The sequence below is a fragment of the Acinonyx jubatus genome, chromosome E2 (genome assembly GCF_027475565.1).
Source record: "Acinonyx jubatus isolate Ajub_Pintada_27869175 chromosome E2, VMU_Ajub_asm_v1.0, whole genome shotgun sequence".
Classification (NCBI taxonomy): Eukaryota; Metazoa; Chordata; class Mammalia; order Carnivora; family Felidae; genus Acinonyx; species Acinonyx jubatus.
Window position 1 is genome coordinate 18751397 of NC_069396.1, and position 25854 is coordinate 18777250.

General features: G+C 51.3%; 1 protein-coding gene across 10 annotated transcripts; it reads left to right on the forward strand.

Annotated features, from left to right (window-relative positions):
* Window positions 1-4561: 4561 nt before the first annotated feature.
* ZDHHC1 (zinc finger DHHC-type containing 1) lies at window positions 4562-25403 on the forward strand. Of its 10 annotated transcripts, none has more exons than XM_053211030.1 (13): window positions 4564-4873; window positions 11139-11185; window positions 11527-11676; window positions 12576-12818; window positions 17545-17720; window positions 19311-19412; window positions 19827-19951; window positions 20031-20207; window positions 20477-20589; window positions 24206-24288; window positions 24528-24615; window positions 24746-24824; window positions 24928-25403. In XM_053211030.1, exons 2-13 carry the CDS (start codon window positions 11177-11179, stop codon window positions 25209-25211), a joined length of 1629 nt encoding a protein of 542 aa, XP_053067005.1. In that variant the 5' UTR covers window positions 4564-4873; window positions 11139-11176; the 3' UTR covers window positions 25212-25403. The 10 variants fall into 10 exon arrangements, 9 of the variants coding, with proteins under 9 accessions (XP_053067007.1, XP_053067010.1, XP_053067005.1 ...); XM_053211031.1 differs by having other exon boundaries at window positions 4565-4873; window positions 20049-20207; XR_008293797.1 differs by lacking the exon at window positions 20477-20589 and having other exon boundaries at window positions 4562-4873; window positions 24928-25061.
* The last annotated feature ends 451 nt before the right edge of the window (window positions 25404-25854 follow it).

Genomic DNA, 25854 nt, shown 5'->3' on the forward strand with positions numbered 1-25854 from the left:
GAACTCCTATAAGAAGCACTATGGTTTCCTTCCTTCCTTCCTTCCTTCCTTCCTTCCTTCCTTCCTTCCTTCCTTCCTCCTGCCTGCCTTCATCAGACATCTACTGAGTGCTTACTGTGTTCTAGACTCTGTGCTAGGGAAGCCATGGTGAGCTAGATAAACATTGTTCCTCCCCTTGTGGTCTCTCTGGCCAGCTGGAGGGACAGCACCTAATCAGATCACTACACAATCAAGAAGCCACTGATAGCAGAAGCCAGAGTCCCATGGTGCTATGGGAATAACAGCCTCTTCTATTCTGAGGGCCAGAGAAAGCTTTCCCAAAAGAAGTGATGTTCCAGGTAGCAAGAGCATCCGTGCAAAGGCCCTACTATAACAGCAAGCCTGGTCCTTCGAGGAAAGGGAGGCCATGAGGCCACAGAGGTCAACCGGAGCCAGGGGGCACAGGAGGTCTTGGAGGCTGCTGTAAGGAGGAGGTTTAGATTCTAATTTCATGGTACATGGAAATATTGCTCCCTGGGGAGCAGGGAGAGTCATGAGGATTGTAAGCAGGAAGTAAAATAATCAGTTAGGCGCTTTTTAAATTTTCTTTTCCTTTTTTTCTGACAGTCACAAGCTGTGAGGAGAATGGACTGATGGGGGTGGGGAACCCACAGTAGAGGCAGAAAGACCAGTCAGGAGGCCACTGAGCTTGCCAGGGCAAGAAATGCTGGTGGCCATGGGGACAAGCCAAGTGGAATGGGCCAACTCATCCAAGTGTCCATTGGAAAGGGTACTGTGACCCAGACAAAGTGAACCCAGAGAACAAGAGCCGTGGCTGACCACATCCCACCCAGGCTAGTTTCACAATTAAAATTTAATTTCATTAGTTGATAAAATGGATAGCATCATTTCCTGGTGGAAAGACAAGGTCGAGATTATATGTATCAATGTCCACTACCAACTTGTGTGCTTTAGGAGTCTGAGCACATTTTCAGCCCTCATCATCCTCATGTAGTAGTTATTGTTACCCTCATTTCACAAAGGAGCAAATTGAGAGCCATAGAGGTTGAGAAATTTGCTCAACTGGTGACTGGCAGAGCTGGGATTGAAACCTGGCAACTAGTGATCTGCCCTGGGACAAGTGGCAAGTGTCAGGGAGCCCACGCATACAATGGGTCTAATTAAGGCTGGGGTGCTGGTTCAGCATAGGGTGAGGTGAACTGCTTTTTCCCCACTCCAGAGGTCTCTTCTGGCAACGGTTCTAGGAGTCATGTAAACCAGTTTGGAATCCCCACACACATGTGTGCAAGCCCTTAAAGTCACAGTGGGGCCTCTTCTCCCCCTGGCCTGGGCTCTTCCACCCTGGGCAGACCTGCCTTGCGGGTCAGGGGCACCCGCTCTGGGCAGGAACAAGTCCTGCCTGAGGGGGTGACTTCTGTCCCAGAAAAATGTGCCTCACGTTTCATTGAAGTTGGCCAAAGGGGGCAAGAGGAGCTGGAACAATACTCCAAGTAAAGGGAACCCTGTGGGAAAAGCCCTGGGAGTGGCAGCAAATGCTGTGGGTTCCTGGAGCTGCATAATCCTCAGAGAGGGCAGGGATGAGGAGGTGGATACGAGCCTGCCAAGCAGGTCCTTGGAAGCCATGCTTTGGTGTTTAAGTTCATCCCAAAGGCAAAAGGGAGCCCTGGAAGTGTCTTACACAGGCAACTGATAAGATGGTGTTTTCATGTTGAGAAACTTTCTCTGCCATGTGCCGGCCCTGGGAGCAGGCAACATGTTGCCTTCTTTACTAGGTGATGCCCTAGGCAGTGTCAGGTTCTGGACTGGGGACCACACTATGTTGACAGACTCAGGAAGAACATGATCAAACTACCTGTGCTTTTAAAAAGCAGATTTGGCCAGAGGGAGTCCTTTTCTCAGACAGCCTGACCTGGAATCACTCGGACAGACATTGAGGGAATCTGAGCTGTCACCTGGATTTTTGTTTCAGTTAAAACCAGCTTTAATTTGTTTAATGTATGTATGTTTAACCCTACTTGAAACCCACTATATTAGTTTCCTGTTGCTGCAATAACCTATTACCACAACACACATTAAAAACAACACGAATTTTTAATCTTCTATTTCTAGAAGTTTGAAATGGGTCTCAAGGGGCTAAAGTCAAGGAGTCAGCAGGCTGGTTTCTTCTGGAGGTTCTATGGAAAAATCAGTTTCCTTGCCTTTTGTATCTTCTGGAGGACTCCTGCATTCCTCAGCTCATGGCTTCTTCCTCCACCTTCAAAGCCAGTAGTGCAGTGTTGTCATATCTCTTTGACCTCTGCTTTCATCATCATGTCACCTTCTTCCATTCTGACCCTTTGGCCTTCCTCTTATAAAGGCCCTGTGATTACACTGAGCCTATCTTGATAATCCAGGATAATCTCCCTCATTTCTTTTTTTAAAAAATTAATTTATTTATTTTGAGAGAGAGAGAAAGGGAGAGAGAGGGAGGGAGGGAGAGAGCCAGTGGGGGAGGGGCAGAGAGACAGGGAGAGAGAGAATCCCAAGCAGGCTTTGTGCTGAGAGTGCAGAACTGGACACGGGGCTCGATCCCATGAACCATGAAATCATGACCTCTGCTGAAATTAAGAGTCAGACGCTTAATGGACTGAGACACCCAGGTGCCCTAATCACTTCCATTTCAAGCTCCTTATTTTGATCAAAGTCCCTTTTGCTTTGTAAGGTAACATACTCATAGGTTTCAGAGATTAGGATGTGGACATCTTTGAAAAGCCATTGTTCAGACTACCACACACTTTAACCAAATAAAGAGAAAGGGGATGCCTGGCTGGCTTAGTCAGTAGAGTGTACAACTCTTGATCTCGGCGTCACAAATTTGAGCCCCATGTTGGGTGTAGAGATTACTTAAAAATAAAATCTTTAAAAAAAAATAAGGAGAAAGAGTGATAAACCTGGAAACTGGGAGAAGAATGGACTAGAAGTAGGCAGGCAGATGTTAGACAGGAGGTTGGGACAGAATCAGCAAGGAAGATGCTGGTGGTCTGGGCTGGAATAGAGTGGGAAGAATGGACACTGGCCATGTTTCAGAGGGAGGATGGCTTGGTCTTGGGGACTGTCTGGGTTAAATGGGCAAGGACCAGGAGACTGAGTAGATAGTGGTGCCCTTGGAAGGGTCTGAGGGGGAAGAACAGATTTGTGGCAAAGACAAAGAGGGCATACAGGGATGTGTTGCATCTAGATACCCATGAGACATCTAGGAGAGGTGACTGGGAACCAGGTGGACCCAAAGTCTAGATGGCTGTGACTCTCAGGTCCCTCCTCTCCCTGTGGGCATATATGGGCTTATCCTCCACATTGATTTCTAGGTCATCATCTCTGTTGGACCCGAAAGTTCTCCAATTCCAGGTAAGAGCCATCTTGATTGACATCTTAACAAGAGAAGTTATCTTGCATTTCTGAGGCCAGAGTACAGAGATATTTATTCCACAATAAGTTTGAGTTTATCAGGACTGGAAACAAGAATTTATATGGTAGAGAGATTCAATCACTTGCACAAGGACTCACAACTGGCCTGTGGCAGAGTAGGAGTTGTTAATGCATGTGGCGCATGCATTTTAGGCATAGGGATGTTTTCTGTCCAGCCCATTCTAAGCTGATAGCAGCCAGCTGCTCACCATTTTAGGGCCGTGGAGATTTGGAAGACAAAGGTTCTTCCTGTTTTTTGAGAAAGACTGAGCTCATGGGAGGGTCCATTTCCAGTGTTCCCAAGGAGAAAGGGAGAGGGAGCTTTCAGGGAAGCTGGGTCCAGCAGGGAGGTCTCCAAGGCAGGGGAAGGGAAGAGTCTTCAGGCCCTGCAACCAGGGAAGCAGGCACCTATCCCCTGGCAATCTTGGGGCATCAGGCATGGCCCCTTAGAGCCCAAACCTGGAAGTCCTGTGGTTGGGACAATGGCTGTGGCCTCAGTACCAGAGAGGACCCATGACTAGAGCGTGCTTCTCAGGCTGCTATTGCAGGAGATCCTGAGTCCTTGGAATAACCTGGGTAATAGGAGCCCAGCAGAGACCAAGACTGAATGTCCCACCAGTCTGGAAGAGGGGGCTCCCGGTAGGATTTCTGCTTAATTTAAAGGAAATATAGAAAGGAGATATTTTGTGCTGCATATTTTCTTTTATACTTCACATTTTATATTATGGGGAAACCTGCATATTTATTTGTGTATTTGTCTATACCTGTCTTTCCCTTAGCCTGTAATCTCCCTGAGGGGTAGGGACCTCGTGTTCCCCATGGTATGCCCAGTGCCCAGCACATACTCATTAAAGTGTGCAGGCTGACTGGGGGGTCTCCCTGACAGTGGTAGTCTCAGGGAGAAACTGAAGGGGGGCACGTTTGGGACAAATTACGATTTCGAGAAGACAGCTGTGGAGTGAGGGTGGGGGAAAGTGGGTTTTCGAGGACAATAGTTGAAAGGGAACGGGGAACGCGGAGGCTCGGGTTCCAGGGATCCCAGGGGTCCCTGGTGAGCCCCGCCCCGAACCTTGGTGCCGGCGCGAAGCGACGCAGCGCGGTTTGGCCGCTGTGGGGCGCCGTAGCCCGCGCCGTTGCCAGGGGAACGGGCCCAGCTCCTGAAGAGTTCCATCCTGCCTCGGCCTGGCCTGGCGGGGCTGTACAGCCAGCCCGCTCCAGCCGGTGCCCGAGGACTTGCCCGCCCGGCCTCCGTCGCGCGGCCCGGGATGGGGCCCCGCTCCGGGCTGCGCCACCGCCTGGTCCCGAGGACCATCTCCGTTGTGAGGGTCTGAAGTGCAGCCACCGTGGGAGGGTGGACGGCCAGGCGCGGGGGCTGAACTACCGGGTGACCTTGGCAGGGCCGATCTGGCTCGGTCGACGCGACGCGCAGGTGAGTAGCCCTCACCGCGGTTCTCACCTCGAAACCTGGCATGAGCCACGGGGTTGTGGCTGCAGCCGCCCGGCTGTGCTCTGCGCTCACCTTGGCCTGGAGCCCGCGGCCTGGGCTTCAAGGGACAGGGCAGAACGCGGGGCTTCCTTCTAGTATTCATCAGGTTCACATATCTGCATTGAGCAGATACTCAATATACACAGTATTCTCAATACTGTGTGCCAGGGACGGGGTCACTGAGGATTCCAGGAAACGGCACGATCTCCAGAACCCACAGAGTATTAAGGGGGGTGGGGTGGGCAGGCTCCAGATAGACGACTGTGTGATTTTCGCTCGAGATAAGTACTCTGGTGACGTCATGGAGGGGGCGGGGGTGGTGTTCTGGCAGGGTCTCCTATAAAAGGTGACTTTGAAGCTAAGACCTGAAGGTTGAAAGGAACCAGAATTGTAAGTAGGGGAAGGATGTTTCTGGAAGAGGGAAAAGCAAATGCAAAGGCAGCAAAGTACTATTAAGGAACAGAAAGGATGAGGGGAGCATTGAAGGATGCGATGGAGGTTTCAACTTTGTCCTAGAAGCAGGAGGAAACCATTGAAAAGTTTTGATGAATTTGAAGTTTTGAAAAGCTCACCTTCCTCTGGCTGCTGTGGGCAGTGTCCTTATGACAGGGCACACCAGCAAGTCATTTGAGGGCCATCGTAATTCTGCCAGTCTGTGTCTCCTAGAAGAACTTAGTCTCTCTGAGCCTCAGTGTCTTCATCTGTGAAAGGGAGATGTTATTCTGCATGTTGTTTATGAGAGAGAAAGTGAGAGACCAGTCCATCTGAGACCAATGACAGAGGAGGTCTTTGGGAACAGTTTGAAATGACAGGACCTACCTCAGAGAGTTGTGAGGGATTATAAGTGCATTCTGTTAAAGTAGTTCCTGGCACAGAAAAAGTTCCCTCCAAATGGCCGTTATTACTGAAACTACATTGCTACAGGGGAGCAATGGTGGAGGGTTGGATTAGGGTGATGGCAGCAGAGATAGTAACAAATGGTTTAATTTCTTTTATTGAAGGAAAGCTGGATTTAGAGATAGGTGTGGGGTGGTCTTTGCTTTTGTGGAACTGGTGGTTCACCATGGAAGATGGTTTGTAAACGGATAATCACCATGAGTTGCAATAAAAGCAACACTGGTGCTTAGTTTTTGTTGTTTTTTTTTTTTCTTTTGTTTTTCTTACTTTGTTTTGTCACAACTTTGCTCTTAACGACTGTTTCTTGGTGGGTGTTCCTCCAGGCTTGCTCCTACAATCATGTGAGTTGATTTCCTGGTTAAAATCAACAACCGTTGGCTCCTCTCATTGGCCTTTTTTCACTCCATTGTTACTCCTTCCTTCTTGTCCCCTTTCCCTGGCTAAACCTGAATCCCAAACAGTTCCAGTGGTTGCTTCAGGAGGAGAATGGCACAGAAAATGTTTGCACACCACATCAACTCAGGAATGAGTGAGATTTCAGGGTTTTCTTGCTCTAGCATCAGACTTCTGTGTGTTGTTTATGTGAAGAGCCCAGCCACATCTGAGGCCAGTGACTGGACGGGTCTATGAGAACAGCTTGAAGTTCCAATTTATTTTCTGGGCATTGTCGTGAGGTGCATATCTTAGTCAAACTGGAGCCACTTCCCAGAATTTTAAGGCCAGAGACTTCTCTGGTACCTGGAGGGAATTTTAATAAAGTATTTGCCCAAAACTTCTTTTATAAATGACTTTTTTTGCACTGTAAAACAGTGTGTACCATGCAGCATTTTTTTTTCCCAGCCTCTGTTTAGGTTTAAATTGGACATCTGTTAAATCTTAGTGAAAATTATTTTATTTTATTTAAAAAATTTTAAGTTTATTTATTTATCTTGAGAGAGAGAGCGAGCAAGCGAGCTTGGGGGAGGAGAGAGAGAGAGAGAGAGAGAGAGAGAGAGAGAGAGAGAATCCCAAGCAGGCTCCATGCTGTCAGCACAGAGCCCACATGGGGTTTGAACCCACGAACTATGAGATCACAACCCAAGCCAAAACTGACTGAGCCACCCAAGCACCCTTAGTGAAAATTATTTTAAAAGCAGATGCAAGGAAAAGTTGTTTAGAAATATCCAGAGACGGGTGCCAGGATGGCTCAGTCGGTTAAGTGTATGACTCTTGATCTCAGCTAAGGTCTTGATCTCAGGGTCATGAGTTCAAGCCCTGCAAGAAAGCAAAAGAAATATCCACAGAAAATAATTCCTGTAAATCCTCTAGCTTTTCTTAGCAAACAGAAAAGATGGTTGTGAGCAAAACCATCCTGTTGCATGCACCTTCCCTTTGGGTTCTGGAGTCACAGGAAGCTGAGCTGACTTTTGGCTGAGCACTGGAACAGGGTCCTGCCCAGCAACTCCTCTTGTGCTGCCCAGAGGTCTGATTCCAACTTTGACAAGACTCCTAACAGCTCATAGGGAGCTCTGTGGTTCTTCCTCACAGCTCTGCAGTGGAATGATTCAGAGTTGCTTTCAAGGAGTGAGGAAGCACCGAAATAAAACTGAGCACTCTTTTTGCATGGTAGTTAGGTGGGATTTCCTTGTTTGTCAGGTGTGGTACAGGGCTCTGGAGCCCACAAGCACATTTGGTCTACGTGGCAGCCCAGTGGGCCAGGAGGGTAAGAGGTGACACCCCTTAATTATTTATCTGACACATTCTTTTTTTCAAAAGCATTGATGCATATGGTAAAAAAATTTCAAACACTGCACAGTAAAAGCAAGTCTCTTTCACTGCAGCCACTAGATCTTCCCAGAGGCTGTCCCTGTGTTTGCCTTTTTGCATTTCTTTCCGAGAGAATCTATGCAAATTGGAACATACCCATGCCTGTTTGTTTTCACTTACTTGATATAGCATGTTCTACAACTGCCCACATCTTGCTTTTTCACTTCACTGTGTATCGAAGGTCATTTCATCCCTCATTGTTTTGATATTGTATAGCATTTCATTGTGTGACTGTGCCATAGTTTGTTTATATTGTTTTTTGTTCTTTATTATTGCAAACAAGACTGCTGTGAATCTTTGTGTACTTTGTGACTATATGTATAAGATAAATACCTAGAAATGGAATGACTGGGCCCAAGGGTATATGTGTTCTAAAGTTTGGTAGACATTGCCAAATTGCCTTCCAGCTACCTTTTTTTTTTTTTTAAGTGGGCTTGAACTCATAACCCCGAGACCCAAGAGTTGCATGCTCTAGTGATTGAGCCAGACAGGCACCCCCCAGCTAACTTTTTAAAAAGCTGAGTAAAGAAGACACCCAAAGAGTTGCCTCTGAAATTTGCCTCCGGGTTACCCAATCTGTGAGTGGCAGTGCAGGAACCAGAGCCAGGATCTGTTTCCAGGCCTTGTGCTCTTGCCTAGCTCCAACCTGCCTCTCTCCCTTGGTGGCTCAGGTCCCCAGGCCCTCAATCCCCCTCTAAGAGCCCTGTCTCTTCTTCTCTAACCCCATCATTCTACCCTGCCAGGTCAGTGGCCTCCTCCTAAAAAGCCTCTTTAGTAATGAAATTGATTCTTTTCTGAAATCCTCAAACATTTTTCAGGAACACAGGGGTGCCCACAGCCTCTCCAGGGCTAGTATTTTTCACTTTAGTCTGGTTGTTTTGACAACGCCATTAATAAATCTTAGGAAACATTCCTAAATACTTTTTTGGTGGGAGCAGAGGTGGGCAAGAGGGAAGTGAATCAGTCATAGAACTATTCTACAGTTCATAATGAGAACTTGAAATGTTGACTTCCCTCATTTAAATTAGGCACATAAAGTAAGGTAGCCTAACTTTCTTTTGAAAATGCTATTTTAGGGTTTTAGCATAGGAATGTTAACAGGAAGAGATTAGTGTCATCTTGGCAATGACCTTTATCTTATTGGGACAAGGGAGGGGGCTATACAGCCCCTCTAGCCCACCTCAGAAGCCAGGTGGGTCCTTGGCTTACCCAAGGTGACCTTTACCCAAAGGTGGCGACTTTTGGCCTTAATACTCCTTGGGACCTCGTCACTCTTGTCTCCATCTCCGCCAGTTTAACTCTGTGGTTTGTTCTGTGGCAGCAGAAGGTACATGAAGAAACTTTTACCAAGGCACACATACCTCTCAGCCCACCAGAGATGCATTTGGAGGCATCGGTAGTTTAGGGGACCTTGTGGGCTTGGCCTCCATCTTCTGGCCAATTCTTCCCAAAGCACAAGGCTGCTGGGCTGCTGCCCTCCCTGGGCCAGCCTGCTGTTGTGTCACCTTTCCCCTCTTGCTCGTGCCCTCTTCCCTACTGGACTAGAAGAAAGCTTTCTAAAACACCCACCACCTTTGTGTCGTTCCCCTGCTTTAAACTTCTTATGACTCCTTGTGGCTCTTTCAATAGTAGCCAGACTTCCTTGCCTGGCCTCCTAAGCCCCATGGGATCTGACCCTTCAGCTCCTCAGGGCTCATCTCCTTCTCTAGATCCCCCCTCCATGCACCCTGTGTTCTGTCACTCTGAATGGCTCACCCTTGTATGACCCATTCACCCACTGCCTTCATGTCTGTCTGGGCCCCCAGAAAGCAAGGCCCTGAGGGCAGGAGCCTGGTCTCATCTGTGTTTATATCTTTAGTGCACACAGGGGGCTGGGCCCCAAAAGTGCTGACTGGGCCAAGGTGTAAATGCACAGGCTGGCCAAGCTGTCCGGGAGCAGAGCCATGCATCTTTCATTCTGGTCTTCTAGAGACGTGCCGAGAGGGGAGGAAAAGCCAGAGAAGTTCCTGGGTCTGATGACAGTGCTTGGTCCCATCCCTGCCTGAGGCCCTATCTTGGATTCTCTCCTACCTCCCAGCCCTTTTAATCAAAGCCTTTTGGGCCAAAATAATTTGTAGCCACCAACCCCACAAGGGAAAACGTCATCAGGTAAGAGCTGGCTGGCCCAGGTTTTCCGGGCAGGTGGCATGCCTCCTGGCCAGCTTGGGTGTCTGCTCTGGGGTGCTGCTACTGCTGTACAGGACTCACCCAATTCACCATTCCCCTTCCCTCTGTCTCACATGAGGGGCACCTCCCTGGGCCAGTTGTCCCCGGGTTTGGAGTCAGAGCCACCCCCAGGCCTCAGATGATGAGTCCTCCCACTTCAGATATTGGGGAGACTGCAGCACTGGGGGTGCCTGTGACCACTGCCACTCTGAGCAGTGGGGACGTGTCAGTCATATGCCTCTGCTGCTTTCTTTAAAAACTTCCTCAAGGTGTAGGGCTGCCCAGGTGTGAAGATGGCAAAAGGAAAGCTAGAATTTAAGGATCCTAATTCATGGGTTCCCTTCAAAGGAGTTTCCCTGGTGATGGTGTCACTGGAGAACGGATGTGCAAGCCACAGGGATTTGCCCCTGAGCAGAACCACCCACCTCAACTGTATTTACAGGGCTTCACCTAAAGACCTTTGAATTCCCAAAAATCAAGGACAGATTTGCTACCTCTGGGGACATTGAAAATAAAGTGGTACCTGCTTTTTTTTTTTTTTTTTTTTTAATTACCATTGTCACTTTGATCAAAGGTGAGACGGTTAGAATGACCATCCAGTGGCCCAGCTCTTATGACAACATGTTCCTTGGGACCACTGGTTTAAGAAAGCAGCTTCAACCAATCCCATTACTTTGGAAATTAACCTTGTAAAATATCAGATGCAGCAGCCTTCTTTTGGAGAGACCAGGAGAACCCAGAGGGCTATTTTAAGGGTAATTATAATATCTATCATTTACGAAGCATTTATGTGTCAGGGCTTTACTTACAGTGTTGCTGATCTATACACAGCACTAGGTAGCCATCCCTACCCCCATTTTTCAAATGAAGAAACAAGCCACTCAGCTAGTAAGTGCAGAGCCAGGACTTGAACCTAAATCTGTTACCTCCAAAGCTGGGGCTCTTTTTTCACTTTTCACTGTTTCTTTTTGAAGACAAAGCAAATGACCAGGGGATTCCAATTGAGTCCCTGGGAGAAAACTAAGGTCATCCCATTTAGCTTTGAGATAAGGCTGCTCAGAGATGAATATGGCGGGCTTGGCTTACAGGAGGCTCTGAGCCTCAGGTGGGATGAAGCAGTGGCTAAGTGTGAATGTCCGGCAGTCAGGGTAATAATAGCCAGTGGCAGGGGGAGCTGGGCAAGAGGTATGTCTCTGCATGGTGGCTGTGTAGATTGAAGGCAGGGCAGAGTGGGCCAGATGGCTCTGGGTGGACCAGGATTCCACACCATTTATCGCACCCACATTTCCCTTTATTCCAGATGATTTCAAGTCAGCAAACATTTACTGAGCACCTACTATGTACAAGGTATGTTTTGGGTGCTTGGGGAAGGGCATGTGGGGAGCAGGGGTAAGTGAATCACAGTACAGTTGCTACCCTTAGGGAAAATTGGCATAACAGGGAGCAGATGTGGGGATGACACAGGGTTCCAAGTGGCAAAGTGACTTGCCCATGAAAGACTGAGCATGAGGGCCCCCTGACTCTGTTTGGGGCATCAGGGAAAGCTTCCTGGATTGGTGATGCTTAAAGTGGGCACTGAAGGCCAAATCACATTTTGTTGGGCCAAGATGTGAGGAAGGTGTTCCGGGTAGATGTGCTGAGGGGGGTCTGCTGTACTTTCTGATATAGTCAGACTCCTTGGCCCACAGGCATGGGCTCCCGAAAGGAGAGTCCAGCTGCCAGGGTTTTGTCCCTTACTCCTGGCTATCCCACCAAGGGCTCTGAGTTGGCCTGTCTCCCCAGGTGTGGCGCTGCCTGCCCAGGCGCTAGTCCTCCCTCAGGCCCAGAAGATTCTGGAGGTGGGGCTCTTCCTCCAGTAATGACAGCACACCCTGCCTGCCTTGCATGTGATTTTGGCCTCTAGGCCAGGTCTTAGACTAAAGGATGGTGGGACGGGGGTGGGGGAGTGCTGCCACCTGGTGGTCTGGCTGTGGAGGAGGCCCAGCCTTCTCTGAGCGAGCTCTCAAGTGAGTCAAAGGCCATCAGCCCACTTGTCTCTTCTCAGTGCACTAGGCCCAAATTTACCTAGAGAAACATGGTCTTTTTTGCTGCTGGAAGGAAGCAAGGGGGGAATCCTTCCTTCTCTTGCATGCTGGCCCCTCCCCAGCCAAGAAGTCTGAGGCACAGGGGAGATGGTTTAAGGGCTCCCCCACGCCCCATCCCCGCTGTTCCCAGCCTCTCTCCTAAAGGGATTACGTGTTAGCCCAGGGGCAGACACCAGACCCCCTTCTGAGCACCCCTAGTCCATGTTTCCTCTAGCAAAGAGTAAGGGGGCCCTTTCTGACACTTGCATTTGGGCCTCAGGACAGAGGTGACTAACAGAATCAGCATGTGTTCTCATTGCTCTGGCCCCAGCCTGATATTGTTACCAGATGAGAACATGTCTTACTGGGCTTAACTCTGATGGCTGTAGAGACAGCACTTTGAGTAACAGGCAGCCACACTGTGTTCTGAATAAACCCTGGACCCTCCTATCTTGTCCTGGCCAGGGCTGGGGCCAGAGCTTGCTCTGGGGCTTTGAGAAACACTCCACTACCACCTTCCCCCATGGCCTGTCTTCATCATGCTAGGGCCCCAGTTCTTCTGCAGAGTAGCTGGGAGATGACTTCACATCCCGGCCTGCTCTCCACATGGGGCTCTGGGCTCCAGCCCGGGCCTCCTTAGGCTAATGCTTTCTCTACTTTTCCTTCCTCTGGAGATGAACGTCTGCAACAAGCCCTCCAACAAGACAGCCCCTGAGAAGAGTGTGTGGACAGCGCCTGCACAGGCCAGCAGACCCTCCCTGGAGCTGCAGGGCCAGCGGTCCCGCCGGAATGGGTGGAGCTGGCCCCCTCACCCGCTCCAGATTGTGGCTTGGCTGCTGTACCTCTTCTTCGCTGTGATTGGCTTTGGGGTCCTTGTTCCCCTCCTGCCTCACCACTGGGTGCCCGCTGGCTATGCTGTATCCTTGGGAAAGTGTGGGGCTAGTACATGGAAGAACTGGGGCAGTGGATGGAGGAACATGGCAGAGGCCTGAAGCTGGGCTCCAGAGCCCCACAGAGTGCAGGCAGGCCCCCTCTCTGCCCAGGAGCACCAGCTGCCTCCCTGCCTGGTTTCCAATCCCCATCTGACCCCTCTGCCTGATGGGGTGAGCAGATGGACCTAATGTACCTTGGAGCATTTAAAGCCCACACAGCTAGGAACCTTGTCAACCGAGATACCGCAAGAGTGATCACAGAAGAGAGCCTTAATGTTAATTGTGTCCAGAGCTCGACAAGGGATAGAGAGTAATTATTCCATTTACAAAAGAATCTTTCACTTTTCAAAAAGAGTCATGGTAGAATTCTTTTACATAGTAAGTTTCCTGGTATATTTAAAATGTGGTTTTATGTACAGTCAGATAATTATGCTGTACCCAGGACTGTTTAGGAGCTCATTGGTTTTGTAAACCAGACTCTTAGTGTGAGGCTGAGTTGACAAGAGGAGGGATAGAGATGCCCTGGAAACTCGTGGGAACAGTGACAAACACAAACTTGCCTGAGCCCAGTGGTATGACTCCCCCAGCCTTGGCCACAACCCCCAGGAGCCGAGGACGTGGCTGCAAGGCTAGGAGATTGGGGTGCAACAGGTGGCTATGTGCCCCTGTCCGGAGGGTGCCCAGAAGAGGGTGCCCTCATGTGTGTTCTTCATGAAAATGATTTCTTGGGCTTCCTGGGGGAGAAGGGCGAGGGTGGGCTAAAGGAGGTTAGCAGAGATTAACTTGAAAGCTCCGGGCGTAGGGTCAGCAGCCGAGGTTGGTCACAGCTCAGCCCTTCAGGGGTCAGACAAGGCTGAGCAGCTTCGGCCGGCTCCCCGGTTCTCAGCCTCCTCCTCTGTCTGACAGGAGTCCTGCCTGCTTCGCAGAGGAAAGGAGCACCGAGGGTGTGTGTGTGAGCACCAGAATATGTGAGCCAGAAGTGTGAGTGTGCTTTCTTGGGAAACCACAGAGCCCTTGGCTGGTGAGTGACAAGGACAAACAGGTGGAGGACTGTAGAGAAGGTTGTTGTCCTCAGACACCAGCAATATCGCTGGGGGAGCTTCCTGGTTCACTAGGACCCAGGGCCTAGTCATTAGCTGTGTAAATGGAACACTGGCCTTTCCCTGAGGGGACCAACAGGACTTAGGCCTTAGTGCTCTTAAGTAGAGTGGTTCGTGAAATATTCCTCCCATGATCTGGAATGGGCATGCCCCTCACTCAGGATTATCTGGGCTTCTACCACCAGGATACCTGGGAAGCCAGATTCATAACCACGTGGTTGCTGTGAGTACAGTCAGAGCAAAAACAGTAAACAAGAGTAGCTAGCATCTGTTGAGCATGTATATGTGCCCGGCACTGTGCCAAGCCCTGTATGTGGATTATATCATTCAATCCTCATAATAATCTATAAGGAAGGTGTTCTCCCCACTTTACTAATGAAGAAGTCAGGGCTCAGAGAGTTTAAGCGACTTCCTGAGGTTACACAGCTGATACCCACCGAGACAAGAAGGGCTGCTCAGGCAACCTGACTCTGAGGCAGTGGGACGATTTAAGGGTTTTGTCCTCTCCACATTCATTCCTTTGGGCAATGTGGAGGCTCACAGAGCCACCAGGATTGGCACTCCCACTTCTAGGCCTGTATGCTTCTCCTTCCTTCCATCAAAGCCACCTTCCTTATGAAAACTTCCTCAGGGCCCCTGAGGAATGAGGTAGGGCAATGGTGTGTAGCAAGTACCTACCTGGGGCCTGGAAGTGGCCTGGGACCTACCGTTGCAAAGATGAGTAAGACAGGCCCCCAGCCCTGGGGTGCTCAGCCTGCCGCTGGGGGAAAGCCTTGTAGATTAGAGATCATCACATGGTAGTTATGAGGGTAAGAGCTATACAACAGATTATGGGTGTAGGAGGAGGGCTGTCTAGACCAACACCACCGTGGGCTCAGATGCAGATCTGCTATGTGCCCATCCTCCTCTGTGGTCACCTCTCTGGGTACTCTTGGCTCTGCCCCTTTCCTTCATCATCTATATCCAGTCAGTCATCAAGTTCTGTGGATGTTAGCTCCTAAATAGCTATCCAAGCTTGCCCTCATTCCTCCCCACTGCCATCTGCCCCTCTTACCTAGATGACTGTTTTGTTTCCAAATAGGCCTCCCCCCACACACTCTTGGGCCAATCCATCGGTGTCCACCCGTGTTCCTGCAGCAGATTGCCCTTTCAAAATCCAAATCTGATAAAGTTGCTCCCCAGCTTAATATCCCATAATGGCTTCTTCCTGTCTTAAGAAATGATGTTCAAGATCCTCAGGACTCTTCATGTTCTGGGTTCTGTCCATCTCCCCAGCCTCTTACATTATTTCCTCTGACACCACTGGTCTCTTGGCTGGAAGGCTTTTGACTCTCTCCCTACCCGAACACCCAGCTAAATAAGAAGTCCAGAACCAGCAGCCCACAGGCCTGTTTGGCCTACAGATTTTCTTTTCTTTTCTTTTTTAAAGTAGGCTCTATGCTCAGAGTGTGGCTTGAACTCACGACCCCAAGATCAAGAGTCACACGCTCAACCGAGCCACCCAGCTGCCACCAGATTTTCTTTTTTATTAAAAAATTTTTTTAATGTTTATTTATTTTTGAGAGACAGAGAAGGAGCGTACACACACACGAGTGAGGGAGAGGCAGAGAGAGAGAGACAGATCCGAAGCCGGCTCCACGCTGACATCAGAGAGCCCAATGTGGGGCTCAAACTCAAGGAACTGTGAGATCATGACCTGAGCTGAAGTCAGACGCTTAACTGACTGAGCCATCCAGGTGCCTCCAGATTTTCTTTTTTAATTGGGGGACAGTTAACACACAAAATGGACAGTCTTAAGTGTTCCTTTAGCAGGTGTATTTTAAGAATTATTTTTTGTCAACATTTAAAAAATGAGACCTCATAAAAATCCAGATTTCTAGTTCCTTTTGAAAAGTTAGAATATGGTGGTGTGTGCCCTTATTCTAGCATGGCAGCAATGAGCTGAGCTGGAACCACACACCAGCCACCCCTCTGGCCGGGACTCTACTTGGTCCCAGTACCCAGCCAAGCCCCTCCTATTTACATTATCTGTTCCTCTCCAAGTCTCAGCTGAGATGATGCTTCAGCTTTCCGGATCCCTTCAGATTAGATGAGGTTACTCAGTTGTAAATTCACATGGTCCCATGAACTTCCTTCATTGTAATCAACCCATTATTTGATTAACATATGTGTTTCCCATCAGACTGTAGGCTCCTTGGGGCGAGGGCCTAAGTCTGTCTTGCCCCTGGCATAGCCCTCAGAGCTTGGTGCAGAGAAAGGCCTGAGTGAACAGTCAAATGAATGAACCAGGGAGTGGTATGGGAGGAGTGTTGGAGCAGAAAACTAAATGTTTGCCTACATTCAATGTGTCTGAAGAGAGGCTGGAATGGTGAGGAGTAGTGGGTGGTGATATCAGACAGGTGTGACAGGAGCCAGAGCAAGAGAAGCCTTGGCACTGAGCAGAACAGTAAACTTTAACTTGAGAGCCATCGAGAGCCACTGTAAAAATTGAAGCAGGCAAGGCTTTATTTAAGCTATTCAGCGCTCACTTTGGGATCAAGTGAAGGGCAGGCTCAAGGGCACTGAGGCCAGAGGAACAGAGTCAGGAGACAGTGGAGTACCCAGGGAAGAAGTGAAGGCCTGACCCACAGCCAGGGCTGTCTGGCCTTCGTGGGCTGTGGTCCTTGTGTTCAGCTGTGGTGTAGCATATTAGGGCAGAGCCTGGCTCACACAGACATGTATGGAAATTTGGCCACTGGCAGGAGGAGGAAGAAGAAAAAAGGAGGTTAGGCAGCCGACTGATGGAGGGATGAATGATGGAAGGATATGAGGTCTGCCTGGTTAGCAAGAGGACAGATGGAGGGAGGGAGGGCAGATGGCTGTCTGGAACCTATTGGTGAATTTTTACAAATGTAGACTTTGCAGCAAATTGTCAGGATACTCGTCCCCTGCATTTGTTCTATTCACTGAGCAGATAGGTCCTGGATGATCTGTGTTTCAGCCCCAGGAATTAGCCAGGCTGCCCCTGGCCAGGCGCTGAATATGTCAAGCCATCCCAGAATCCTCAGCCCTAGGGCTCCAAGTACCTGGACTCCAGTCAGGGAGGTGGTGGGTATATTGGACCCTACCTACAAGTGATTCTCCATCTGGCCCAGCTGCTGAGAAAGGATGGCTGCTTCCCTCTCAGATCCGAATTCCTATGAAGGCAAGAGAAACAAACTTAGAACTTATATTTTGGGTCCTTGGGCCTTAGAGGATAATCTCTTTCAGTCTCATTTCACCATTTAGAATCTGAAACCAGATCAGATTCCAACATCAGACCAGCCTATGGCCTGTGCCAGGACTGGAGCAGTGAGGCCAGGGCCCTGTGGTTGGGCCGCTCAGCGACAGTAGGCAGTGCCTTGTGAGCTCCATTACCACATGGCTCCTCTCTTCCATCTGGGGCATGAGTATGCTGAAGAGGTCTTTCAAGAAAGCTCTTGTGGGGCTGGAGGTAAGAGGTGGCACAGGCAGAGAGTCTCTGCATGAGGGAGTCATATGGAGGTGGAGAGCTGCTACCTGGCCCTGGGAAGCGGGGAAGAGGGGCTTCCAGCCAGCAGAGTGTGGAGTGAGTCTTTAACCTTCTGGGCCAGTGCATGGGCGCCATCTTTGCCGGCCACCTTGTGGTTCACCTGACTGCTGTCTCCATCGATCCAGCAGATGCCAATGTGAGGGACAAGAGCTATGCAGGCCCCCTGCCCATTTTCAACCGCAGCCAACATGCACACGTCATTGAAGACCTGCATTGCAACTTGTGCGACGTAGATGTGTGAGTGAGTGTGGACTGAGGGTGTGTGTGGGTGGTGATTGTGCCCCGGGGAACTGCCAGCGTACGTTCAAGGCAGAGAGGGACATGCCCAGGGCTTTATAGTTCTGCTGATGCCTCAGAAACCTCGTGTTTTACATAGTCAAGAATCTTGACAGAGTGACAGAGAATTGGGTGAAGGAGGAGATTGGAAACAGAAGATGAGGAATGGCATTTCCAACAGTTACAGTAGGAGACACTTGGCACTGCCACAGACTTTTCTACTGACTGACTCTGCCAGTGACTCCCCTACCCCCATCTCTCACAAGCATTCCCAGATAGGGACGGGGAGGGGCACTAATGCTTGAGTACTTACTATGTGCTAAGTGCTTATGAACAACCCTGCAGGGTGGGCAGCACCTCACCTCACAGAAGAGGAAGTGCCCAATGCTCATATGGGAGCCCAGTGCTCCCATATGACCTATGCCTGAGGTCATATGGCTATTGGGTAGCAGAGCTAGATTCACAATCCAGCCTGCCTGGCCCCCGAGCCCATACTGTTATCCTCAGTTACCCATGAGGAATCTGAAGCCCAAAGAGGCCAAGTGACTTACTCCAGATCATGCTGCTAGTGGGAAGGACAGTCAGAATTTGCAGAGCCCATGCCTCCTTGGTTGTTCTGGACTGCCTCCCTAGGTCCCTCCCTACTCTCCTGGAGCTTCCAGCCTCAGGCAGGGGATTGGGGATGGCGGTATGGTCCAAGGCTAGCTCTACATTTCTAATCTTAATGTTCACAGCCTGTTGAAGGGGTATGTCCCCAGGACAGAGAAAGAGGCAATGGCATTAAGGCACTGAGGAGTTTGGTGTCTGATCATCCTTTCCTTCACTAGGCACCAGTCAGTGCATTGCTCTTAAGTGGATGCTGTGGCAATGGCTGCCCACTCTGTTCTGTTCTGGGGAAGGGGCTGCAGCTCACTCTCCCACACCCCTTTGGGCTTGCATTCCTAATGTGGCCTCACCTCCTCTGACCCCCTGCAGCAAACTGCTGTTCACCCAGATGTCAGCTTGCTCCTCTTCCTTTGGCTCCCTTTGGGTTAGCCTAGACAGACTTTTTCTGGCAGAGGTTTTCTGGAAGAATGCCAGTAAAATTCCCATAGACTGGCAGGGAAATAGGGACTCAAAAAATAGAGATGTCAGAAAAAGCAACGCAGGCCCCGGACCCAGCAGCCTTGCTCTCTTCTGCTACTTGGTGCCACACCTGCATCGTCTCCTGGCTTGGCGCAGGGGTCCTTGCTTGGAAAAGAAGCCCCATTTCCGTTTCATACCACCATCACGCAGGTGCGCAATCCCTTAGCGGTTAAGTGTAATGCCTCCCAACCCCTCTACCTCCTACCCTGGCTCTTCAGAAGCCAGACCTCCTGTGGGTGCTCTGCTTCGCAGTGCCACCAGAGGGCGTGCGCGCTCCCCGTCGCCGTTTCCAGGTTCCGGTGGAGTGCGGGGTGGGTAACGCGCTCCAGGCCCGGCGTTCCGGTCTTCCGTGGCCCCAGCCAGGCCGGTGGCGAAGTGCGGGAAAAGCTAGCCGACCGCCTTGTGCCCCTCCACCCCCTCCCGCAGGAGCGCTCGCTCCAAGCACTGCAGCGCCTGCAACAAGTGCGTGTGCGGTTTCGACCACCACTGCAAGTGGCTCAACAACTGCGTGGGCGAGAGGAACTACAGGTGAGAGCGCGGCACGGGCCGTAAGGGTGCCTGCGGATGCACGGGTCCGAGTGTGAGCCAGGAACCCTGAGCTTGCATATGAGGCGGGGTAGGGGGCGGGGGGTGCGGTGCTTGGTGGACCTGTGCGCTGGTGTGCATTAATGTGTTGGTCTGAGGGTGATGCTCCTGATGGCTGCCACCTGGGACTGCTGAGGGAAGGTTTGGGGGCTTTCTCCTGTGGGTCCACAAAATGGTGGGAAGCCTGCTGGGGTGGCTGCCCAAACTGATCTTTGCCCTAAGTCATTGGCTTCGTGAGGAGTTGGGGCTGTGGGGTCAGAGGCCTGGCTCCCCTCCCAACCATGGGCCCTTCTGAGTTCTGGGCCCTTATCCAGCTGGAGCACCTGGGTGCTGACAGCTGCCCACGGCTGGGCCCAGGCTCTTTCTACACAGTGTGGCATCTGCTTTACTGGGTGTCCTGCTCCTCGTGCTGGTGGCCACTTATGTCTTTGTGGAGTTCTTTGTCAACCCCATGCGGCTGCGCACCAATCGCCACTTTGAAGGTCAGTCCCGGCTCCAGGCCCACTTCCACCTTCCAACCCTGGGCCTGTCCTAGTCATTGGTCACAGCCCGGATGAGCAGTCTGCCTGTGCCTTGCAGTCCTGAAGAATCACACAGATGTGTGGTTCGTGTTCCTGCCCGCTGCCCCTGTGGAGACCCAGGCTCCTGCCATCCTAGCCCTGGCTGCCCTACTCATCCTTCTGGGCCTGCTTTCCACAGCCCTGCTTGGCCACCTGCTGTGCTTCCACATTTATCTCAGTAAGTCCCCCAGCCCCCACTCACATATACCTATACCTGCCTTGCGGTGGATAGGGGTCCCTAGCCTGCAGGGACGTACCACTTGGGCCGTAGAACCCTGAAGCCATGCTCCTTTTTCAGTATTGGCTTTTGATGGTGGCCTGGTCTCACTTAATGGATTAGTGTATATGGGGACAGTAGTTTTCAGGCTGGGGCTGGGTACCCTCCCTTACCTTCTGAACTCTAGGATCCCCTTTCCACTGCACTGAGCCCTCTCCTCACCCCCTCAGTGTGGCACAAGCTCACCACCTATGAGTACATCGTGCAGCATCGCCTGCCACAGGAGGCAAAGGGGGCCCACAGGGAGCTCGAGTCATGTCCCCCCAAGATGCGGCCCATTCAGGTATAGAAGTCGCCCAGAGGGCTGAGGGGATGGGAGACGGGGCTTGGGTGTGGGAGGGGTGGTGGCTGTGCAGCAAGCAGCAATGAGACAGGGCAAAGGAAAGCAGGCCTGGAATCACAGTTGGAGCAGGGGAGCACCTGGAGGCAAGAGGGGCAAGGCCAAGCCTGTACTAAACACATGTCTGTTTGCTCAAGTGTGAGCACAGCCAGAGGAAGCCCCGTGTTTTCCCAACCCCATGTACATGCCTGTCTGGGCTCCGAGTATGTGCTGGAGGGCATGGGATGTGGGAGCTTGGAAGCGGGCAGGTTGGGGCTGCAGAAGAGAGATGGGTCAGCGACTGGGTCACCAGGATGGAGATGTCAATTCTCTCTACCCGTGACCCTGAGACCTTAGACTCATCACCTTCTTTAATCCTTAAGAGAGCCCATGAGGCAGGTAATATAACTGCAACCGTGTTGCAGATGAGCCTAACGCTGGGTCTGCGAAGAGTTAAAGTCCCTACACTCTGAAGCAGGAACCCTGTAGCCCAGCTACTGACCAGTCTATCCCCATTCCCACGCCCCATGGCTTCCTGAGGTCAGCAGCTGGAGGTGGGGGTGGTCCAGTTCTTGGAGCCCCCAGGGACTGGGAAGGCAGGGGGCCCAGGCAGGCCTTGCTGGGAAGGCTGAACTCTGGATCCCAAGTCCTCATGGCAACTAGACACAAACACAGGCTGGTGGGCGGGTTGGGAGAAGGCTTGGGACCCGGCCTCTCCTGTTCTCATTGCCAGGGGTAGGGCCTGGGAGGCCCGGGGGGAGTGTTCACTTTTGGTGGTGACCCCCCTGCCACACCACTATGTACACACACTGGTGCCTGGTATTGAACCCTTGTAAGCGCAGTGGCAGCTATCCTCGGAGTGGGCATCCCCTAGGCAGGAGACTTTCTCAAGCTTCATAGTCATTACCCACTGAGGCAGGACTGGTCCTAAGATGCTTAGACTACAGGGATCTAGGCCCCTGCCCTGTAGTCACTGCTTGCCTAGGCTTTGGAGTCAGGTGTGCCAGCAAGGGCATTTAATACCATCTGTATGTGACCTGAGGGAGGCCTCCCCAGGAAGAGGAGGGATGTGTTTGTCCCATTGCACAGAGGAGAGTTCTGAGGCTGAGAAGTGCCATTTACCATTCAGGAATGTGCACTTTTTTTTTTTTTGGTCAAATTTTTATTTAAATTCTAGTTAACGTATAGTGTAATATTGGTTTCGGGAATAGAATTTAATCACTTACATACAACATCCAGTGCTAATCATAAGTGCCTTCTTAATACCCATCATCCATTTAGCCCATCCTCTACCCACCTCCCTCCATCAACGCTGTTTGAGGAATGTATACATTTAAAAAAATTTTTTTAACTTGTTTTATTTTTTAAAGTTCACATCCAAATTAGTTAGCATGCAGTGCCACAATGATTTCAGGGGTAGATTCCTTAGTGCCCCTTACCCATTTAGCCCATCCCCCCTCCCACAACCCCACCCATAACCCTCAGTTTGTTCTCCATATTTATGAGTCTCTTCTGTTTTGTCCCTGTCCCTGTTTTTATATTATTTTTGTTTCCCTTCCCTTATGTTCATCTGTTTTGTCTCTTAAAGTCCTCAGATGAGTGAAGTCATATGATTTTTGTCTTTCTCTGACTAATTTCACTTAGCATAATACCCTCCAGTTCCATCCACAGAGTTGCAAATGGCAAGATTTCATTCTTTTTGATTGCCGAGTAATACTCCACTGTATGTATATATGTGTGTGTGTGTGTGTGTGTGTGTGTATATATATATATATATATATATATATATATATATATATATACACCACAGCTTCTTTATCCATTCATCCATCAGTGGACATTTGGGCTCTTTCCATACTTCGGCTATTGTTGATAGTGCTGCTATAAACATGGGGGTGCATGTGTCCCTTCGAAACAGCACACTTGTATACCCAGTAGTGCAATTGCTGGGTCGTAGAGTAGTTCTGTTTTTAGTTTTTTGGAGGAATGTACACATTTTGAAGCTGAGAGAGGATCCTGGGGACAGCTGTGATGAAGGGAAGGGGGTTTGAATGGGGATACCCTGGTATACCCTCAAATTTCCCCAGCTGGCTAGGACCTGGCTCCTGTCCCACCCTGGCCCCTCAGGCTTCTGGGACCATCCTCTAACTGCTGCTCCTCCCACCCTGCCTTGCTTCTGGAGCCCAGGGGCACCAAGAAATGCTTTGCCCCTCTTTGCTGGGCCCTGGAGGGGTGCCGAGTCTATACTGGGGGAAGAGAAAAGATGGGGGAGGCCAGATTACCGTGAGGTCCCAGTCATTACCTTGAGGTTCTAGTTCTTGTGACTGGCCTCTGAACGCTTCTTTCCCAGTGCTCCTCTCCTGAGGCTGGCGCCCCCACACTACTTTACAAAGGGTTAGTCTGGGCCTTGGTTGGGCATGAGACTTACTCTGGACTTCAATCTCTGCATCTGTGCAGGCAGCCCATGGCCAGCTGGGCTCTATCCCCCAGATCTTCCAGGGCCCTGAAGGCAGCCTCCCCACCCCCACCCTGAGCAGGAATGCGGGAGGGGCCCCACTCTAGAGCCGTTGCCCCCAAACATAGGCTTGTTTTAGAGACGGCGTTGCTGTTACAGTGTCATCTCTGCATTAGTCAGGATGCCTTGGTCTCCATGGAAACAACTGTTGAACAGGTGACAGCTGTCCCGGTGCCCCCCCTGCCCCCCCCCAGTAGGGGTGCAGCATCATCCTGGCTCTGCCCTATACCCTCCACACCCCACCAGGGTTGGCTTTTTCCTCGCTTTTGTCTCCTCACCTGTAGTCCTTATGAGCGTCCTTTGTGCTCGGTGGCAGGCTTAGGCCACTTCTGTGTCCTCCTGGCTTCAGGTCCCCTCACTTTCAGGGGTTGGTGCTGCCACTACAGTGTCACTGTGAGGATCAGTGACTAAAGTAGACACAGAACTTGCCCATAAGCCTGGTCCCAGATGGGGGCTGTGGTGTTTTTTCCCACCTCTTAACTGCCTTCTCTTTTGGGGTGGGGGAGACCTCGCATGGTCCCACTAGTTCCCCCACCCAGGTAGCTAAGATTGTGGCTGGTACCCTGAGGACTCAGCTCCCATCCAGTCATGCACATAGCCTCAGGTGCACACCCCAGCGTATGAATGTCGGGCCAGTCTCCCAGCCAGGGAAACAATCAGGGAGACTAGAGCCCTGGGAGGAGCAAGAAGTAGGAGAGGGTTGCTCTGAGAGCCTTTTCCCCACCACCCACCTTGGCAGAGCAGACTGAGTACGTTGGACCTATGAGGCTGGGGGTTCTCTGGAGGAGGTAGTTTGACTAGATGAAGTGAGGAGGATGGTAGGGATGGGGTAAGGCCCGGAAATGGGTGTTTTAAGCCTCAGCCTACAGAGGGGTTTTCCCAACATAGCTGGGAAGCCTGGAGGACAGTCGGAAATCTCTGTGCCCAGACCTCCCACAGAGACCAGTGAGAAGTGGGGTATTGTGTACAGGATGGGGTGTCGGATACAGGATGGGGTGGGCTCAGGACCCAGAAGGCCTTGGATCCACACCTGGCCCCAGCCTCCCTGACCCCCACCTTCCCCAGGAGATGGAGTTCTACATGCGGACCTTCAGCCATGTGCGCCCAGAACCCCCTGGCCAGGCCAGGCCTGCCACCGTGAATGCCAAGTGAGTGCAACCTGGGCATGTGCCACCTGAACATCTCTCATTGGCATGGCAGGGACATCCAAGGTGGGAGAAAAGGGGTAGGTCAAGGCCAAAGTATAGGTCTGGGTCCAGCCTGGCATGCCCTTGGACAAATCAATGCCCCTGTGTGCTAGGAAGGGTGGCTTATTTCAGAACATCCAGAGGGGTGGGATTTGAGGAAACAATGGGCATCCAGTACTTACCCTTCCACTTCCCCTTAGTCTTTCTCAGTTCCTTGCCACCCGAGGCCAAATGGAGCCCCCCCAACCCTCCTCCCCAGAGACTCTGCCTCCCCGGATCCGACCCCAGGTGAGGGGGACTGTGCTGGGCCCATGAGGAAGGGTATGGGAAAGAAGCCTCTACCCTGCCCCACTCCTCTCCTTCTTTGGGTGAAGTGGGGTTTGGGGAAGGGGCACTCAGGCTTCCCATGTCTCTGCAGAAAAAGAGGAAGCGGCGTGTGTATAAGGTGCCAACCTCTGGCACCTCGGATCGGGAATCGCCGCTGCCCAGGCTGCCGGGTGAGTGTCCCTTTCTGACCAGATCCTGAACTCCGAGGGAAGGAAAGGTAGGGCCCTGAGAGTGTCACAGCCCTAAGTTTCACATCTTCCTCCATCCATGCAGGGCCCAGGGGCCCAGGTCGCAGCTCCAGCTCATCATCAGATTCCGCGGGCGCCAGCCCAGTGCATGCCACTGGACCTGCAGGCGCCTACCACTCGGCGTCAGCAGAGTCCATGGATGAGATTCCAGTGGCACAGACACGCCTGGGCAGCGCTGCTCTGGCCACCCCTGGAGGCAGGGGCCGAGAGCCGGGGCTGGCGCTGCAGGTGCGTGCGCCCGCTGTTTTCGTGAGCCCAAGCAGCGGCGAGCCCGGGGCGCCGGGCGGTCCAGAGACCGGCCTACCTTAGCAGGGCGGAGAGGCAGGAGGGCCAAGGAGGACCGGCCATCCCGACTCTCTATGCAACACCCCCACCCTTGCCGCACCGAGTGCACTTTAGGGGCCCCTATGGCCAGCGGGATGGGTCCCCTTCTCCCATGACTCAGCAATACCCCCTCCCCCCCAACCGGCCATGATGCTCCAATAAACTTTTTTTTTTTTTTTTTAATGCTTTTGCGGACTTAGTGCATACTTCTTAATGGCAAGGGCCATAGGCCCTCCTGGAACTGGACCATTGTCAGTCGGTCTAGGGGCAGAGGGTAGGATGAGCCCCCTCATACACTGAGTGGCCACCTAAGTTGTCATATGGAGAGGTACACGAGGACCTAAGGTGCTCAGGTACAGGGCCCCCGTTGTATAAAGTCCTGGAAGGCTGCCTGGAGGAGGTTATTTGTCTTGAAAATAGGGTTTATACTTGAAAGGGAAAACAGGCTTTGGGATACGGAGGCAGCAGAGGGGGCAGGGACTGTGAGGCCGACACCGGGGTGGAGTGGGAATAGAAGACCCCAGAAGTCTTTAAACTTCTTCCTGATGTTGGGATTACTGTTGGTGGGCTTGGGGATTCGTGATTAGTGCATTGGTCCCTCCTGCTCTCAGTGCTTTTGAGTTGTGGC

Bases quoted from the DNA above. Each gene is read 5' to 3' on its own strand.
- ZDHHC1 (XM_053211030.1), top strand. The intron at 17,721-19,310 runs GTGAGTGAGTGT...CCCCTCCCGCAG, and splicing joins AACTTGTGCGACGTAGATGT to GAGCGCTCGCTCCAAGCACT. The intron at 24,825-24,927 runs GTGAGTGTCCCT...CCATCCATGCAG, and splicing joins GCCGCTGCCCAGGCTGCCGG to GGCCCAGGGGCCCAGGTCGC.